Source organism: Clytia hemisphaerica, unplaced genomic scaffold (assembly GCF_902728285.1).
Source record: "Clytia hemisphaerica strain Z4C2 unplaced genomic scaffold, Clytia hemisphaerica genome assembly, whole genome shotgun sequence".
NCBI classification, from domain to species: domain Eukaryota; kingdom Metazoa; phylum Cnidaria; class Hydrozoa; order Leptothecata; family Clytiidae; genus Clytia; species Clytia hemisphaerica.
The window spans coordinates 799029-819353 of NW_027103979.1; the positions used below are offsets into that span (position 1 = coordinate 799029).

At 34.5% G+C, this 20325-nt stretch overlaps 2 protein-coding genes across 2 annotated transcripts; one reads left to right on the forward strand and one right to left on the reverse strand.

Moving 5' to 3' along the window:
- Positions 1–506: 506 nt before the first annotated feature.
- LOC136811030 (transient receptor potential cation channel subfamily M member 7-like) lies at positions 507–17888 on the forward strand. Its single transcript, XM_067067632.1, has 14 exons — positions 507–606; positions 2644–2822; positions 5171–5600; positions 5961–6274; positions 6745–6805; positions 7060–7163; positions 7615–7974; positions 8395–8603; positions 9400–9756; positions 10390–10483; positions 11414–11542; positions 11986–12225; positions 13058–13235; positions 17836–17888. The coding sequence occupies exons 1-14, from the start codon at positions 582–584 to the stop codon at positions 17886–17888; spliced, it is 2733 nt and encodes a 910-aa protein (XP_066923733.1). The 5' UTR covers positions 507–581.
- Positions 17889–18669: 781 nt separating this feature from the next.
- Positions 18670–20323, reverse strand: LOC136811031 (myosin heavy chain, clone 203-like). The gene has a single exon (XM_067067633.1). The coding sequence runs from the start codon at positions 20281–20283 to the stop codon at positions 18670–18672; it is 1614 nt and encodes a 537-aa protein (XP_066923734.1). The 5' UTR covers positions 20284–20323.
- Positions 20324–20325: the final 2 nt, after the last annotated feature.

Consider the following 20325-nt stretch of genomic DNA (forward strand, 5'->3'; position numbering starts at 1 on the left):
AATCATGATGGTAATTGTTCGAATACGAGGCAAGTGATGTTCGTGACGTAATTTATGAAAGGGTCTATCGTTTAGTATTTTATCCAATCAGAAAGTTTGTTTACTTTATATTTTTCGTAAAAATTACACAAAACCCAAAACAGAGCGCATTCGAAGCTCGTGTATTACTCGTCTATTGTGACCCCGGCAAAGTATATTTTAATCATCAAAGTGTCCGGAAAATATTTTTAATATAAATCTCACTGCAACAGCGAAATTTTTTTTTATCAATACATAGGTTATCAATACCAAAGGCAATTTGAAAAGATTTTTAACGAAGAAGGATTTTTCTTTTATGACTCTATGCTCCGCTTTTTCTCGGACACACAATGACCAAATTCTAATCATTCTGATTTGAGTCTGATATGATATATTCTGATATATTCTTTTTCTTAGCAAAAATGATATGAAATAAAAAAGCAGATTTCAAATACGATATCGTTGACCGATTTCGAAACAATGAATTTGTTTGATAATATTTTAGAGTGACCTATCATCAAATTCTTGGACGACGACTTACTACAGTATGAGATGCTAAAGAAATGACGGGCTGCTTCGACTGTAAAGGTACTTAATATTTCTTTGTTTTTCTTCCTTCTTGTTTATGTTTATGTTTTACCTTTACTGTTCTGACAATGTTCGCATAATTGGGCTATTCCAGATATTATTTGTACCCCCTATGTGTTGAAGTGGTCAATTACCCCCTTGCCTTGGATTTTTGTCTCGTTTTATTGATTTTCAATCTCATCTTACTGACCACCCTGGATTTTTACACTCGAAAAATCTGACCCCCTGGATTTTTTATTTTCCAAACCTTCCTGGACGTCACAGCTCCTCAACATAGGAGCTGTGCAGATAATTTCTGGAATAGCCCATTTTGAGAATGAAAATCCCTTCTACCCTAGTTTGCATTTCTTCAAGAATGAAGGATTTTTAAGGAGGAATCTAATTTTAGGAGATAATTCCTTTTTTCAATTTATCCTATAACGCTATAACCCTTTTAAACCCGACATGGGCCCGTTATTTTAATCATGGAAACAGTTTTTATGGTTCGATTCTGTCTGTTTTAAAGTTGTTCTAATGTATATTAGGTAAGGAATTATTAAGTAAGGAATGCAAAAAGGTGGAAGGGGCAAAGCTTAAAAATTCGTTTTGTTCTAACTAAAAAAATATTGTGGTCAAAAGCACGGCTTTCTGTAGCAAATAGAATTTGTGTGGATAAATCAGCAGAAATTTGATCAACTGCTGGGTTAGCGAGATTGAAATCACCAGGCATTCTTCAAGGCGGATTGACCTTTAGTATTTATTTGACATTTACAGAATAATCTGTTTGCAATCGCTTTGACCTTCTCCACTCTACTATGTCTTTCCATTAGATTTTGCAGCCATGGGGAGCGTTAAAACATGTCTAGCTTTTTCCGAAATTAGTTCCTTAACTCTAAAAATAATTATAGCCCTGCAATACAACTGTCAATCATTTTTAAGAAAACTGATTGGATGATTAATGTCACGTGGCCGGTCAATATTTCCCCATAGTGACCAGTTATGAAATTGACATCATTAAAATGTCAATTTTTACGATGTAAAACAATAGAATACACTTGTTAATTACTTTTATTACTTTATTTTTGCAGGGCTATAAATCCATAAACACACCCCTTCTCACAGACCCACTGGGACCCCTTTCCACTGGTAAAAGTGGTCAAAATATCGTCCCTGGTGAAAATTATCCTCTAATTTTTGTCCCCATTGAAAATAATCAAATAAACCAATCTTCACTGCAACATTTTATGCCATTTTTCCCATCCACTGAATCTTCTGACCTGAAAACAAGAAAATTGAAATCCCCATCGAGTTTCAGTCCGTTAATTTTATCCCCACTGGCCTGAAAAAAATCCTACAGAGACTCTATAAATAGAGTATTTAAAATACAGTAGAGTCGACTAGAGTATTTAAAACACAGTAGAGTCCAATGTCTACTTATGACTCGAAAAATTTTCTTGTTCTTCAGTTAACAATGCCTTATAAACTTTTTCCAAAATTTCCTTAACTCGAAAAAATTTGTGTTCCCCGTGCGGGGGTTTGAGTTGCTCTTGTAGTAATGTCCATAACCAAACAAATTTGACTCTCTCATCTCCACGGTACTTTTAGGGTGGAGGGTTTAAAAACGACTTAATATGTTAACGAAATTAAGTGTACTCCTGCACCGAGTATTATTCGCTTATTAACAGACCGTTATGTATTACCCAAAAACAATAGAAAACATCTCGGAGGTTTTTTAAAAGTAAATATAGCCAGCTCACGTTTCTCTGCTAAAAAGATTGTTAAAAAGATTGTTAAACAACTCGTAAACCAATAACATCAAGGGATTTATATATAAATGTTTTGAGGTTTGTAATTTTGCATTTTCGATGTATGAAAGAATCTCAGCTGGATAAATTATAGAGACACTTTCGAAAAGTGGGGTTTTTAACAATAGCCGTTTTCATGTTGAGAGTGAAGGCGAAGTGTGAGGCCAAGCAAGCATTCTACTGTAACTGAGAGTTGAAGATACAATGGCTTCTAGTAGCCACTCACCACATAAAGAAACTGATAAACTTTTAGCTTTAAAGAAGCGAAAATACAACGATCAAACGTTGAGCAAACCAACAGATGCAAACCAATGGATTGAGAATAACATCAAAGTCTTTCAAAGTGCTGGTGTGGAAAAACAAGAACGCGAATTGACATCCTGTCATAGTTATGGGGAAATACATTTTGAAGAACAAGAAACTTACTCCAAGGTATGCACTTTTCGATTTTCCTGTTTTTTTTTCTGCTGAAAATGCATGCTTTTTTTAAGCCACCAGTAAACGTTTTTTACAAGAATATCCTAGATTTTTGAAGCCTTTGGATGTTCTTAACTTTTTGAGTTTGAAGCCTAAAAGCTTTAATTAAAATTTCTTATTTTCACCAATTTGTGAGTAATTTTTTGCCAATTCTAGAGATAGGGGGATAGGGTCTTTTAGAGTCCGCAAAGCCTTAAAATGTTCTTAACTTGTTCTTAATATTTTGAGCATTGAAACCTGAGTTGTTCTTATAAAGTTTATTCTTACAAAAAAACTTATTTTTCTTCAATGCTTCAATTGTTTTCCCAATTTTTTTTACCTTTTTCACTAACTCTTTTTTATAAGAACAAACTATATAAGGACTTAAGGCTTCGTTGACCAAATTGTTAAGAACAAGTTAAGAACAGGCTTTGCTTTGCTCTAAAACAAGTTATTTCTTAAGAAATGAGCAAAAATACTCAGAAAGTGGCAAAAATAAGAACATGTTAAGAACATTTTTAGGTTTAAAACTCAAAAAGTTAAAAACATCCGAAGGCTTCAAAAATTTTGGATGTTCTTATAAGAAAATGTTTATAGACTTAAAAAGGGGTCCTTTTCCGAAATCTGTCTGTTGTGTTCTTATAAAAAAAGCCGTGCTGCGGTGGGTCATCTTATAGTCTTTATCGTCTTTTCTCTCAGATATTGTACCACCAAAAGTGAGGGAACGCACTGTTTTCTTTTCCACCAAGAACAATTTTTAACCCTAATATTACTAAATTCTAGGCAAATAGTTTGGGAAAATTGGGCATAAAACTTAATTGTCTAAATACCACAATACCTAAATTCCTTCAATTTTCCTGACGATTTTACATAGAAAACTCTGTTAGAGCCTGTGTTTTGAAATATTTCTTCTCGGAACTTTTTAAATGTTATATATAGTCAGGTATATATCGGTATTTTTGCTGAGTGCAAATATTTGAAATTTCACTTACCGATGTTATCATTTATTGCGGTGAGATCTTGTTTGATAAGATAAGAGCTAACTAATATGATATATTTTTATGGTAAGCATTAACGTTTATAAGAAATTATTTAACTGAAAATTTGTCCAATGGGGCTAGATTATACATACCTATTCGACCGTAGTCGCGCAGTCAGGTGCGTGCCATTTTATTATTTGATTATCCCCCTAAACTCGATCCAATCCTTTTTTACACCTCTTTTCTTTCTATCGTCTGTAGAGGTGCGAAAAAAGACTGGGAAGTTACTTTTAGGGTGGTAAAACGGACAAAAAAATGCCCGCGCGGTAATTGGCGGCTACAGTCGAAAAGGTGTATTCAGCATCGTATCAGTTCGACTTTTCCGTATACTATATAAGCTTGGTAAAATATGTAATCAGGAATTTCCAACCTAATTAGCGAGCATATGTTTTAAGTCGACAACAAGAAACCCAGAAGCGATAATGTAGGGGTTTGGAACGTTTCTTGCAAAATTTAAATTCTTTTTCTAGCCTAGCATGTCAGACTTTGAGTGTGAGAGAGTAGGCTAAATAACAAATAATGAAAAATAAAGGATACTAAATTATAATATAAACTAATATTATCCCGTAGCAGTTATCGTATTATTATACAATAAATCATCTATATTGGGGCATTCCATTTTATATCCATACAGGGGGGGGGGAGTGGACGAACATTTCAAGGGCGTATAACAGAGTATTTTTTCATTTTCCCATGAGGTAAAAGATTATTCTAAAATTTCCAGGGGTATGAACTGATTTTAGTTCTGCCCCCCTATGAAAATAGTTTTTCCAGGGCTTCTTCAGCAAATTTCGCCATTTTCCAGGGGGTATATCTCCACATTTCTAAAAATATTCTTTTGCCTTAAAAAGGTTCGTCTACCTCCCCCCCTGTATGGAAATTTAATGAAACAGCCCATTATGTAAAGGTTTTTATGAGAACATGAGACGTTAGGCTTTCCAGGCTCTGGGACATGCGATTCCTTAGGAAATTACAACAAAATAATCATAATATGCTGAAAAACGAACAAGAAAATCAAAAATATTCAAAGGCTTCAAAAGATTTCGACTTTTTTATAAAAAATAAAGTAACACTAATTATAGGGTCAAGTTGAACATTTTACAAGAATTTTTGTCATTGGATTGGTCGTTAACTATTCAAACAAAAACTTTTATTATATTTTTCTAAAAAACGCGTCATCTCTATTGTTTTGAATAACCAATTATATGAGCATCTTATAAAAACTTCAACACAACTGTAATTATAAGCGATTCCAATCAAATTTTTTTCATATTTTCACCATAGTTCATTCGGATAGCTTACAACAGTGATCCAGAATGCGTCCTTAAGCTCTTAACAGAAATCTGGAATATCGATTTTCCGAAACTCGCACTCTTCTTCCGAAACAAGATCAATTTCCTACGTTCGTTAGACGCTGAAAACCCTTTCCATCGGACTCGATCAACCTGGTTAATGACCGATGGTTTGCAACAAGTCAATGAGTCGTTCTTCTTGGATAATTGCACCAGAGATCAAATGCAAATCGGTATTTTACCGTTAGATTATTTGAAGACTCAAGCTAACCAGATCCATGCACATTTATCGATCGCAGATGATAGTAGTCTGTTGAGTCCACTTTGCAGTGCATTTTTATTCATTGATGACGGTCTACTGGTTTCGAAGGAAGAGGCTGTTCAACACTTTTGGAACACGCTGGCTCTCTACTTGGTTGAATGTAAGCGTTTTATATACTTGTTTAACTCTTTTGCAGCATTCTATTTCTAACAAGACCTAATACCTAACGTTAATTTGACGTCCTTTGAGTATCTGAAAATGGTATTTTTAAATTCACCAATTGGAGTACGATTTTATCATCGATTTCCCGACAAATACAGTGATCTGTGTGATCGTGCTATCGAGTATTGTTCATTAAATTGGGTTGTTTGGTTACATGTGATAAAAGTTTTAAGTGATTTTCTTGGTTTTCGTCATAATGTGACAAGAGGTACCGCTGGGGCCTTTCAGTCATGCTTCTTTTACTATTTTTGATTCCTACTTGGCGAAACCTTAATGATGTATCATTTTCTCTTTGTAGCTGATCTTCCGACACTTGCCATCTTCAGTGACAGCTCACCCATTAAAGATATATTTACCATGGATCCAAAAGTTCACAAGCTCTTACTCAAAGGTCAACAAAATGGGCCAGCTAGTGCTTTGAGAATTCCACAACAATTTAGCCTGGATATCGAGAATTTAGACTCGGCGATCGGAGATGATGTAGAGATTTTCAATACAGAAATGCATAAACAGCGTTTGAGGATCTTTTCAGCCGGTTGTTCAGAGTGTGAACCAGTTCAGGACGAAGATTATTCAGAGGTTATTAAATGCATCAATGCGAATAAAGATACGGTAAGTCAAATGCGTAATTTTTTTATAAGAGCATCCAAAAATTTTGAAGTCTTAGCTTTTTGAGGTTTAAGCCCAAAATTACTCTTGTAACATGTTCTTATTTCCCCATTTTATGAGTATTTTTGTTCTTTTTCGCAAGAAATTGAGTGCTTTTGGTCTGCAAGTCTTAAAATGTTCTCAAAACCTTTTCTTAATATTTTGGCCATCGATGTCTGATATATCTGATGATTGCTTAGAGCATGAAACTCCGAGTTATGGATTTTTAAATTTTTTGGTTTTGAAATATATTTTTGAATAAAGAAGCTCTACTCCTGGTTGGTTTTATCGAGCACTCTTTGAATATGATTTCACCTTATTTGATTTATAGTTATTCTTATAAAGTTTTTACTCCAATATACTAGTAAATTTTTCACTCTGACATGATCTTAATTTGCTGATTTTCCGTTTTTAAACTTATTTTTTCTTTTTAGTTACATTTTTCTGAAGAAGGCGACGACCTATTGTTCTTGATGCTGAAAATCTTTTGCCAAGGTATGTTTCACAATTTTCAGCCTAGATTTTCAAAGCTCAATCCAAATTATCAGAATTTATAACCCTTTAAGGGAGTCTATTTTTAATATTTTGTATTTATCGGACCTTTTCAGAGACTTTATTGAAGATTTTTCTTCCCTTTGAAAGAGAAAAAGGGACCCACATACTTTACAGCCATTTTGCCTAAGTACTCTTCCTTTGGGACGAACTTTTTTCAGATATTGATATTCCCTCTATTTTTCTTTCACTCAAAGCCTTGGTAGAAGAAGACAAGAAATATGTTTTGATAGGTTTTTCGATCATCTGGGATCAAATCGATATCGCCAAAACATATCTTTATGACTATTTGAAAGGACAGGTGAGATTATTGTGATTGTATCTTTGTCACTTTGGTTTTGACGGCCCTTTTTCCATGTTGAGGTTATTGTAATGGAGATGTAGGGCGCTGGAAATAGTTTTAATTGAAAAGCTGAATTTTATAGATAGTGGCTGTTTTTTGCCGTGAATTCACCAAAAAAAAGGTCACCGTGAATTTTTTATTCCTATGCCTACGATTAGCATGTACTGTCCTACACGATGCTATCGTCCGTTAGAGGGATAGTAAACCCGGGAAAAATATATGCGCAGAGTCACGTCAGCCATCACGGTGGTTTACGGAAAAAATGATAATAATTGAGTTTGGAACATACTGCAAACGCCTCCCTTACTGCTTATTCCGCCCCGGGCTTTCAAATTTACCCCGCCTCCTAAACTATTCACTTTTTAGAGATGGATTAAAACATTTTTCTCTGTACTGCTTTCACTTGCAGATCCACGTAGAGTCGAGCGAATATTTCTCACTGTTCATGCTTTGTCTCGCTTACCAACGCGTCAATTTCATCGAAGAGTATTTCCAAACACACTTGAACCAACTCCAAATATCTTTCAACGATATAGAAGTCCTCTATGGTTTTGGTTTTAACGATGGAAAATCGCAAGAAATATTGGAACCTTATTTCGAGAATGGTTTCAAACAGACTGATGACAAGACTACTGAAAGACTTGGTTTGTTCAATGCAATGACTGGGAGATCTAGTTTGGTCAAATCTGCTGTCGATATGATTAGCGTGCGAAATGCTCTTAATGTTCTCTGTAAAAAGATTCAAAAGACCGAATTCTTTTTCCCTGTGGTAAGAAAGACAACTCTGATTTTTAGGTTTTAATAAAATCCAATCTAGCAAAAGACAATGCCTCTCAACGGCTTATCTGGTGTCGGGTTTGAAAATTTCATTATAAAGCTATAACAAATCACGCATCGGCTTTACAGGCTATTTTCCAGATGAGATGAAGTTTTTTATAAGATACTTTAATAATTGGTCATTGGAAGTAATAAAATTGATGCGTTCTTTATGAAGTTTTTTATAAGATACTTTAATAATTGGTCATTGGAAGTAATAAAAATGATGCGTTCTGAATGTTCGGAAAAAGTAACAATTGTTTTATTACTGGTTATAACGACCAACCAAATCAAATATGAGCTTATAAAACTCCATCTTGTCCCCTATTTTCTAGTTTTGCAAAAAGTGCAATTGTTTCCCATCATTTTCCAGGTCGATGACAAAACGATAAACCCCTTGAACGAAGTATTTTTATGGGCGGTAGTCAATGGTTACCACAAGATTGCCATGTGGTTATGGGATAAGAGTGACAACAGTTTTGAGCGTGTACTTATCGCAGAAGAAATTTATCATAAATGTTATCGACGTTCTACCAAAGTAAACATCGTCTTGTTGCCACAGTTCTACTACCAATGCTACGAGTAAGCAGATATAATTTAGTTTGTTTTATTTTCGAATTACTGAGTGATTTGAATCTTTAAACGTATTATAGGCAGGCTTCTCTAAAAACTCGTTCCGTGCATATTATTCGGCTCTTTTCATGCTTAAGTACTGATAGCGCCAGTTAATTCTCTCGTGTCCATAGAAACGTAAATAAAGCCTGAGATACATGGGAACGAGGTGAATGGGGTACCTTATCAGGGAAAACTCCGTCGTGGAAAAATATTCGTCACTTGGCTAAAATTTCGTCACTTTCTCTGGACGAAGTTTTCCCCGATAAGGTATTATACGGATTATAGTGCAGTCAAAAAATGTGATTACTCGAAAAAGTTCACGACATTATACTCCCATGTTTGCTTGTTTTACAACGTACAGTTATTAGTCTTGATAAATTCCAACCAACCAGAAATGAAGGTCATGTAACAAACGCATGAAAATTTCGAGTAAAAGCGTGGTTTGACTTCAGACTTTAATTTTGTAACCTGTGTATTAAATCTTTTCACTGCTTATTTTCCTATGCCATACTCCGAATTTCAAGACAATAGACCTTATCGGAGTTTTTGGTATTTCTAAAACAGCGATGCATTGTGGGATTGTTTCAGGGGTGTTACAATAGAATTCCCTCGAGGAATTCTTAAGAGATTTCTATTGTAATACTCCTGAAACAGTCCCACAATGCATCGCTTTTTTAGAAAAATAAAAAACTCCAATAAGATCTATTATTTACTTGTAAGGATTCTTTATACTTCATTTTCAATTTCTTTTTTGTTTTTACAGGGAATTCAGGGATTTAGCTGTTAATTTCCTTGAAGTATCTTACGACATGAATATTGAAGACTCCTTAAAACTTCTCTGTAAACCATCACAAGTCTTTGAACAGGGTGGTGGTCTACAAACAACACCACTAGACATCGCAAGCTCCATCAGATGTCCAAGTTTCATCGGGCACCAAAGTGTACAACGTCTCTTAACTGAAGTCTGGACTGGCTCAATGCCATATAATATTGCTTTTTGGCAGATTTTCCTTTCGTTTATTTTTCCGCCTTATTTATTATGGGTGACTTTCCGTGAAGACGTAACGATCAGGAATTACGTACGTGAAATGGGAAGACACAACCGAGATTACGTTGACGGGTAAGTAGTAAAATGACAGTCAACACTCTCTAATTCGATCTTTAAGGGACCAAAAATTTTCTTCGAATTAGAGAAATATTAGAATTAAAGAGTAATTTATACCACCCCCAACTGAGGAGACCAATGTTCTAGTTCGAATTACAGAAAGATTCGAATAATAGAGGTTCGAATTAGAGAGGTGATTGTACCTTCAATTTACCGTAGTATGGCTAAATTTACCCACTCCCGGGGAAACTTATCTATTTTACAAAGACAAACACAAAGTCACTTCTTAGGCCGTGGTGTGTGTTGTCTACACATTTGTATTTAGCATTTTTGCCGGTATGACCGAAAACAGCGGAAAGATCCCGGAAGTACGCAAGCATGTTTCCCCGGGGATGAGAAAGTTTGGCTATTTTACGTTATACCTTAATGTTTAACAAGCTTTTTTAAGAAGAATGTATGAATTGATCTCTTCCAAGCAAAAGCGCTAATTTGACATTACATATTTTTCTTAGAACCGGTAAATTTTTGCTGATTATGGAGCGTTTTTATTTTTTAGGCTCAAACGTTCTTTAGCTTGACCAAATGTGCACTCCAATTTTAAAGCTCGAAACTTTTTCAGTCATTTTGAAAAATTTTTATCATTTCTAGGACGTCGACAAAAACCAAACCACCCAGTTTAAGTTTTGGCAAGAAGTTACTTCTATTCTATACTGCTCCTGTCACAAAATTCTTCATCAATTTGGTATGTTTTTATTGGAAGAATAGAAATAACTCAATTTCTCAGAACCTTCATATTCCCATTCCCCTTATTTTCTTTCGAAATATCTTGACTGTCGACATTAAGCCATTCAGTTTCATCAAACCCTGGTTTCATTAGTATCAAACGTGGTGGTCGCCAGATTTTTTTACTACTCTCTATCGGTTTACTGGGCCAAGGTTGAAAACAAAAAAATGTTCTTAATTGGGGACTGTCAACGTATTTTAAACCCGGGGGTGGGAGGTACTTAGGTAAGTGAAGGGTACGGCTATGTGCCACCCTTAAGGGTGCCTTTTTGGGACCTTAAAATCCCTGTAAGAGTTGTTGGAAAAAACAGAAAATTAAATTTCAATCCAACTGAGGTTTCAACTTCTTGTTCCTTGAAAGCTCAAAATTTGGTCAAATTTTAAATCACACGATATATTTGAAAATTTGTAGTATCTTGCTATCCTTTAAAACGAATAGACGCTTGATTTTCAACATGATAGGTACTTTACTTGATGGTCATGTTTCGACTGATGTCCTAGTACACCCCTGTGTCACAAAGCCACTGGGACCCCAGCTGGAAAATTTGGCAAAAATTTCGTCCCCGGTGAGAAAATACTCTGGAATTTCAGCTCCACTTGGAATTGACTTTGATTTCATCCCCATTCGAGATCTAATGTTTAAAAATTGCATTCCAAACTATCCCCGCTGAAATTTTTAACCTTGGAAGAATAAAATTTCTATCCCCATTGGGATCTCAATAGGAATATTTATCCCCACTGAGGAAAAGCTTCACCGGGGGCTGTGAGACAGTGGTGTCGTAGTCTTGGCCTCATTGAAAAATGTTTTCAAGACTAGTCAGTATCAGATATTTTATAACCAATAAGATCTTGCTGACCTTGTATATTCTTCTGAACTTCTTCTCTACAGGCTACATTTATTATTTTCTTGGTGTTTGTCTCCATTGATGCAATCGAGAATCGAACAGGAGCATTTGATGTGGACGAATGGGTCACAATGGTCTTCTTTATCTCCTTCCTCACTTATGAAATACGAAAGGTATGTCAATATCTGCTCTCAGGTGCCAAAAAACGGGTGGAGGGTTGGAAAAATTTACAGGGTTCAGAAAAAAACCTTGAAACCTTGAAAATTTTTAGGAAAATCTCATGGAAAACCAGGGACACTCAGGGAATAATGTGATTTTTAGATTTCTTGCAACAGAATAGCTTGTATTTTGGGAATTGTATCTCTAAATACCCCCAAATTAAGGTAATTGAACGAGGCTATTTAGAAACTGTTATGAAAGTGTTATGAAAAGCTCTTTCGACAGATGGTGGGGTAATAGATTTGCAAGATAATGGGTATGTGGGAACATTAAGAACTCATACCCTTTTGGAGGAGGCGCTAAATCGAGGGGAGAATGCAGAAGTTTCAATCAGTATTTTCCAGAAAGTCGCTATGTTTTCAGAAACGAAGATAATAAACGTGTCTTCAAATTACAGGTGGCATCAGTGGACATGAGTGCGAAACGTCGTATCAAGAAACATTTCGGTGATTTCTGGCACATCATGGATTTATTCGTCTTCTCGTCCTACGCCATCTCCATAACACTCCGTGCTCTACATTACGACAAGAATAATTTCTTCATGTCGATCACCGCATTCTTATCCATTCTCCGAATTCTGAAAGCTTTCTACGGGTTCTCCAGACTTGGGCCGTATATTTTCATGATTTCACGCATGGTAAGTGCTGTACAACTGGATTAGGCTGACCAAGATTTCCTTGAAATTAATTTGGATGAGGGATTCTAGAATAAAGGATTCGAGTTTAATCAACCCTTTTGATTTTGAAAAATCTTTCGCGGTAACGTGAAGCATTTAAAAACATTTTGAGTTTGGTAAATGAAAATTTATCCAGTAGGGTCGAAAAGATCTTTGGTAGTCTTTCCGCTGGGTATTATCATTAGTTTGCTTCTCCGAATGACCATATAATAGCGAGTTTATGTATTCGAGATAAATCGAGGGGGACGGTATAAAGCAAATCTGACATGGGGTCGAATTCGCCGTCGACTTTGCTCGACGACGGTAAAAAAACACCAATATACCGTCGTTTGTTTAGGTGAGCAAAGGCGATATAGAGCCGTACATCAAGTATCGACTTTGTTTTGTATCGATTTCAGTTACCGTCGCCCTCGATATCCTCCGATACATAAACTCGGTAATAAGTGCCTTAATACAGCGTACATATTATACTTTGAATAGATTAATGGAACTGATTTTAGACAAAGCTTCCGGGGGGGGGGGCATTGAAGGTGCTGACATATTACGGCTTAAAATGTTTACTCACAACATCACAAAATTACAAAATCTTCTAAAAATTACAAAAGTTACAAGGGCTTACAAAGGGTTGGCCTCTCAAATACTCTACTCAACCTTATACTGGCTCTTGTACTATGGACGAATTGTTTAAATGGACAAAGAAGAAAAAATAGCCAAACAACGTACAACCACCTCTTATTACGGAAATCATTGCCTCTTCAAAAGAAATGTTTGATATTGTATTTATTTTCTGCAGTTCAAAGAGATGATGATTTTCTTGGTGGTTTTATTCGTATTTATGGTATCTTATGGTGTTGGTATGACGTCAGTACTCTTGCCACAACATGTCAGCTCCAAAACGTTCAAAGATGTTTTACTGTACCCGTTCCTTAACGCGTTGGGAAATATCGATTTCACGTATGACCAGAAAGAAGGTAAAGTGAACTTAAGTCAAAGTAATATAGCTTTGGGTACCATCATAAAGCCACCCCCCCCCCTCTGTTAAAGGTTTTATTTTTACATAAATGTTTCTGTTTCATACCAGACACATATTTCATATAAGGGCAGTGTTTGCCTTTTGTTATTATGCTGATATAAGCGAAAAAAATGTTTTTCTTTTCCTCTCTCAGACCAATCTTGCTTTGTGAAAAAGCTTGTAAATTAAAATCGATGAATAAGCAAACGATATCACTCTTATTTAAAAACAAAACCTTTAACATTCGGAAATATTTGTAGATGTCAAGAAAGTACCTTTTTTTTGCTCAATATAGCTTGATTGTAAACTTTGACCACCTTATTTTGGGGCTATTAAGAGATACAGTAAAGAGGTACAGTTTTAAACCCCTCCTCCCTCCAGTAGCGTAGACAGGAGGGGCGCAAAATTTGCGTAGGAGAGCAGATTTTTATGACACTCTAATTTATCTATTTATAATGTAAAAAGAAAATAATTAGAGTGTCATAAAAATCTGCTCTCCTACACAAATTTTGCGCCCTCCTGTCCACACTACTGCCATCCTTCCCTTTGAAATCCCTTTAATCCCATCGTTTATCAGGCATTTGAGAGTTGGCTACTGTTTGTATTCTCCAACTCCTGCTCCTTATACTGCCGTTTCATAGAATCAAAACGAAACTTCAGGAGTTGTTTTTTAAAATGTACAGGTAACTTTTTAGCACTCTGTACACGCTGAGGTCTGGCCAAAATTTAAGAACAAATCACAAAACCTTAAAAGTAAATTAAGTGGGCGCCTTTAAGAACATGATAAGGCAGCACTTAAACCTGAATTTTTGGAAAAATATGAGCTGTCAATGCCGAGTCTAAATTAATTGGCTCTCATAAAAAGTGTGAGCGGAATTCTATAATTAAATGTAGTCAAGGGCCAAACAAACCTTGGAACAGCCGGAAAAGCTGGAAAATAAAAAAGAATTCAGTAAAACCTTCAAAGCTTCTTGTTATCCTCTTTGCCTTTTCGAATCAACATCGCTTACGACCAGAAAAGTGGTTAAAGGTTTAGTGGTAAAAATAGGACCTAGGTTAGATTGATTTTTCTTTTGTTCTTAAAAAGTGCTTTCTACTTAGCAAAGTGTGTTTAGCCGAGAAATCCTTCGTTGCTTTTTCAAATTAAGGGTTGTAAAAGATATCAGATGCGTGAAATGTTTTAAGTATTTTTGAAAATTTATTCAAGGAAAAAAATGAATTAAAAAATGTATAATTATTACAAACTACCAGCGTGGGCGTGGGAAAAAGCCAAACCCTTACGGAAACTAAATGCTCGTATTCCATTGAAAACGAATATAAAATGCATTAAAATAGAATAAAATTCTAGGTTCAAAACTTTGATGAATTTCTAATTCATTGGGTATCAAAATGTATTTAAATTCTAGACTTTAAATTACATATAAATGTATAATAAAAGATTACGTTGAACTTGAGCAAAGAAAATACAATTCAAATGTTGTTTCAATTGAATTCATTTTCCATTAACTTTTTTAAACGTAGTTAAATTATATTTTTAATGTGAACCACGGATTCACTAAAATAAAATGCAATTCAGATGCTCTCACAAATAAAATGCATTTTTTATTCGATTTTTTAAACGCATTTAAACTAAATTTTTCGATATGCTGATGAATTGACAAAAAAAATGCAGTTCAAATATTTTAAAAATAAAATGCAGTCCATTTCGATTTTTTAAACGCATTGAAACTAAATTTTTCGATATGGTCATGAATTCGATAAAGTAAAATGCAGTTCAAATAGTTTTACAAATAAAATGCACTTTCCATTCGATTTTTAAACGTATTGAAACTAAATTTTTCGATATGGTCACGAATTTGATAAAATAAAACGCAGTTCAAATAGTTTTACAAATAAAATGCACTTTCCATTCCATGCTGTTTTAATTTTTTTTTGCTGAAATTCATTTTTTTCTAATTTTTTAAAATCAAAAAATAAGTAAAAAGATAAATTAGTAAAGATTAATACCAGAGTAAATAGTCACGAGACTAAATGCAACCTAATACATTTTAAGTAAAACTATAGCCAGTCTATTCGGTATTCAGAAAAGAGATAGAATGATTATAATGGTACAGGGATTACCAAAAATTTCCATTTTCACCTATTTGAATTCATTGAAGAATGGAGATTTTTCGCAAGCCTTCAAATAAAATGTTACCAAAATTCTTGAAACTTAATTGAAATCCCATGTTCTTTCTTTCAGTGTAACATTCTATTTCAAGCTAACCTTTTCCGTGGTGAAGTGAAAGACCCAGCGTTTTTGTAATCTTAAAACCATATTTACCACAAAAGATCTTTAATCCATGTTTATCATGTTTTGTTAAATCTCCTCCTTGATTAACTCTCTCGCAGCTGTTCACAAGCTAGAGGAAACAGCCCCTAGAAACAGACTCGGTGGGACCCCTCCTCACTGGAAAAAGCCGCCAAAAAATGGTCCCGGTGATAAAAATACCCTGAAATTTCACGAAATTTCATCCCCATTGAAAAGCTACAAGAGCTCTCATTGCCGCTCGGAAAAAAACACTGAGACACTGAGGCCATCCTCACTGGATATGTGAGCTGTAAACATTAGAATTTGAAATCCCCACTCATTTAAAAACAAGCGGTTTTCCACTCCCATTGGCATAGCTCATTTTATCTTCACTGGCTAAATAACTTTAACAGGGTCACTGAGACAGGGGTGTCAGGAAATAGATCTGAAAATAATATATAATGTTATATTTCATTGAATATGCTATTTTTCATGAGTTAAAAATTACAGTTCATTATGGTAGGTTTCAAAATTAAATGATGTCAGAAAGTACTTTTCAGGAGTTCTGTCTTTTTGAGAGCACGACCAGTGCACGAGTTTAAAAAAAATCAAATACAGCTTTTTGTGCACAATGCAGGGCGGGTCGGGAAATCATTTAAAATTTTGAAATTTTAGTGACCCAGCCGCCCTCACGATTAATAACGAAACTTTTTTTCTCTGAACCAGATAAACTTTCGATACTCAGGCAAATTAAGGCACGTCCAAATTTTCCGTAATTTTTTTTCACCAGTTCCACCTGTCAAACCATATCACTTCATACATCAAAAGAAGCGTATTGAAGTGAAGATCACCAGACTTGCTGTTTTAAAATTAATTTTTACACCAAAAAAAAGATATTAGGAAAAAAGCAAAAAATGCTGATGTCAGCAAAACTTGTTTCTTGAATAACTCCAGTTTGGCTGATGGTATAAACTTGAAATTTGGACCAAAGCTGAAAATCGTTAAAATGATAATTTTAAATCAAAATTTTTTTTCAAATATTGCTGATGTCAGCAGAAATCAGCAATATACGAAATATTGCAATTAAATGCTGACGTCAGCAAAATTTCAAATTATTTTTTTTTCAAAATGATCTTTTTAATGTTGTGCAACTTTGGTCCAAATTTCATGTTTACACCATCAGCCAAACTTGAGTTATTTAAGAAACAAGTTTTGCTGACGTCAGCATTTTTTGCTTTTTTCCTGATATCTTTTTTTTGGTGTAAAAATTAATTTTCAAACAGCAAGTCCAGTGATCTTCACTTCAATACGCTTCTTTTGATGTATGAAGTGATATGGTTTGACAAGTGGAACTGGTGAAAAAAAATCAAGGTATATTTGAAAGATTCGGACATGCCTTAAGTTGCCTGAGAGTTTTTTATCGGACAAAAAGTGAATATTTGTCTAACAACAAATACTTTTAATATTCGAAAAAACTTGGAAAAGCGAGCGCGTAGCAGCCATTTTAGAAGCTCTACGCGCAAGATAACAGAATATGTTAGCTTTTAGTTGCAAGTAGCGCATGATCCTGAAGTAGGATGAATTCTTCCGCAAATTATGAACAAAAGTTTTTGATGTTATTATTATCACATATCATAGTATTTCACAATAATGGCGCAACTTTTTTTCTGATTTTAATCATAAGTTTTTTGTCTGACAAAAAAAATGAAAATCTAGGGTCTAATTTTCTGTCTTACTTGTAAAAACGAGACTAGCACAGTATTTCCATGGATTTGTAAGTTGAGTTAGTTCACAATAATAAGGACAGAAATTTTGTTTTTATCACAAAGAAAAGATCGTTTTTGATGTTTGATTTATTCTTCAATGCAGAAGAAACTTAATCAAAATTGTAAAAATTTGTGACAATTTTTTTACGTTTAAAATTCTTAGATACGTTTAAAATACATTTATTTTTTTCGAATAATTTGCGTAAATTGCTCTGCTCCATTGATAATTGTAGCAAATTAGTTAGCTAAATTGTTTTGTGTATTGGCGGTTTAGTTTGATTAAATTACGAGCAATTAGAACACAAAAGATTTGAGAAAATTGATGTTTAAAAGTTTTACTTTAACAAGCCAAGTTGTCAGTTGTGTCAGTCACATGTCCGTCAGGCCATGAGCTATGTTTAGAAATGATGTTAAGGAAGAGTCTCTTCTTGGCTTAAATTTAACAACTCCAATGTTATTTCCAAAATTTATCTATTAATATTTATTTTCTTTCTAACTTTCAGGTAAAATCATAATATACCGACGGAATACTGACACACAATTGAAGGATGATTAAAATCACGATACCAAACAAAAGACGAAGACGCCATCTTATTTTTCAGTTTTTTAATTTTTAATCTTTCATTAGAATTTTCTTTGTAAATTTTAACTTTAACTTCTGTTTATTCTACTAATAAAAATTCCATTTGCAACTCAAACGATTAGACTTGTATCCTGTATCTCAAAACGCAGTTAATCTGAGTGAATATTAGCCAATAACCCATCGAATACAGCTCAACAATGTATACCCCTTAAAAAGCATCGATAAGCCTCGGAAAATAATCAGAAAATGCCCCGATAAAATCCCTATAAGGACCCGAATACTGGTAGTGGTATTCTTACAAAGAAAAGAGAAAAATAATGCATTACAAATTCTCAATTCTTATGAAAAATCTTTCCTATAAGAAATATTTCGGATATTGAAAAGGCATTATAAATTTGGATTTTCAATTCATTTGAAATCTTGTCCGCTATTGAAATTGCATTTTAATTTTGACGCCATTCGTTAAAAATGTATTTATAATTTTCCTCAATTCTCTTTTTCATGTTAAAAATGTATTTGTAATTGTGAAGTATCAAAAAATTATAAAATTGTTCAAAAAATTAAATGCATTTTAAATGAAATCCTAATGAATTATATATCCTATTTTTTCAAATGTTATTTCAATGCAATTAAAGTGCATGCTGTATGCTATTCCATAATGCATTTTATTTGCAAAGTTTTTACTCTAGCAATGCGATTTAAATTCGTTTAACATTTTTGTCCAGGTCCAGGTTTCACTACATTTAAACTGCAATTAAACTGAAATTTCAATGAAAAATTTGATGCATTTAAAACGCGTGGAAGTTCCGTAAGGGAATGCTTTCTTGGACCGTGTCGATGTTGAAGGCTTCGTTGCAACTTTTTCGAATCGATTGTGATTTTTCTCCTTTTCTGATTTTGTAATCTGGAGGTGATTTCTTAAATGATCTCTTTCGATCCTTGTAAATTCACATTTGCTTTTAAAGTGAGTTAATTCTTGTCTACTCTTCGTTATGACTGTTTCCCGAAAGCCAAGGTCCAATCTCATTTTAACTAACTCGGATGTTAACGTTTTGTTTGAGTTGGATAAGGCGTTCTTCTCGTCACTGAATCGGATGTTCAACTTCTTTAATTCTTGATTTTCTTCATTGAACTTGTGAAGTTTCTCATCCAAACTCGATTTAACGGAAGCCAGCACTTTGTTGCTTTTGTTTAAACTCTCCAGTTCGATCCTCGCTGTTTTTACAACGCTCCTAAGCTTTACATTTTCCTTATTTGACTTGTCAAATTTATTCTTTAAGTTCAAGTTAGAGGACTCAAGGTCTTGGTTTCTTTTATTCAAACTCTCAACATCGATTCTCGCTGATTTCAATGTGTCTCTTAATACTCCATTCTTGACTTTAGACCTTTTAAGAATCTCCTCTAATTGATCATTATCCGAAACTAGTTCTTGGTTATTTTTCTCAAGGCTATCTATCTTATCTGTGGCTGATTCCAAAGCTTTCTTAAGTTCTTCATTTTCCGCCTTTCCTTGTTTTACTGTATTCTCAGATTCCGATATTTGCCACTCGTAGTCCGTACACTCCTTTTTCATCTCTTTTATACGCATTCTCAGATCAGTGATTTTCAGATTCTTTTCATCAGACTGCTTTTTGACTGTTCTAACTTCTGCTCGGTATTTAGATATTTCGTTAGCATGCTTTCGAGCAGTATCCTCTTGTCTAGCCTTCAAAGCGTCAATCTCTCTACGTAAAACCACCAATTCTTGATCTCGTTGGGACGTAGAATTATCACCCTCTTGGAAATCTTCAAACACCTTTTTTGAACGTAGTTCATATTTTGTTGGCGTTTTACGCTCTTTTCCATTTTTTTCCTTAGCCTTGCCTACATCCTTTATAGGTTGAGTGGTAGATTGTTTCCGGCTATTTCCAGTTTCTACAGAAGCGAGTTCTGTCAAACTACGCTGTGAGTGACATTCCAACTGACGGTGAGATGTAGCCCTTTTAAGAGAAATGATTGGTTTATCGTGAACCAATCTTGGAGAAGGCGGTCTGGGCTCGAGAAAACATGGTTCATCTTCGTCGGAATCAACTTCTTCAATTTCTAAAGTATTTTGGTAATATGAAATGACAAATTCCTCTTCTTCGTCACTTGAAAGCTCTTCTTCAGACATCGGAAGTTCCCAATGAGATGACTGCTCTTCTTTAAGTACCTCGAAAACATCCTCTTTGACTATCTGTGTATTGTTACTCGTTAAACCCATCACTTCTTTCGCTTGTTGAATCTTTGCGTCCACTTGTTCGTACACCTCGTTAACGTAAATGATACCTTTCCACACATACCATAGCCCTATGAAAAGATATCCATACGGTTGTTGTATTGAACTCATCTTTATTGTGTTGGATGCTATGTTGCTGCTATATAATCTGCT

Bases quoted from the DNA above. Each gene is read 5' to 3' on its own strand.
- LOC136811030 (XM_067067632.1), top strand. From the start codon at position 582: ATGACGGGCTGCTTCGACTGTAAAG. The intron at 6,275-6,744 runs GTAAGTCAAATG...TTTTCTTTTTAG, and splicing joins TCAATGCGAATAAAGATACG to TTACATTTTTCTGAAGAAGG. The intron at 7,164-7,614 runs GTGAGATTATTG...TTTCACTTGCAG, and splicing joins ATGACTATTTGAAAGGACAG to ATCCACGTAGAGTCGAGCGA.
- LOC136811031 (XM_067067633.1), bottom strand. From the start codon at position 20,283: ATGAGTTCAATACAACAACCGTATGGATATCTTTTCATAGGGCTATGG.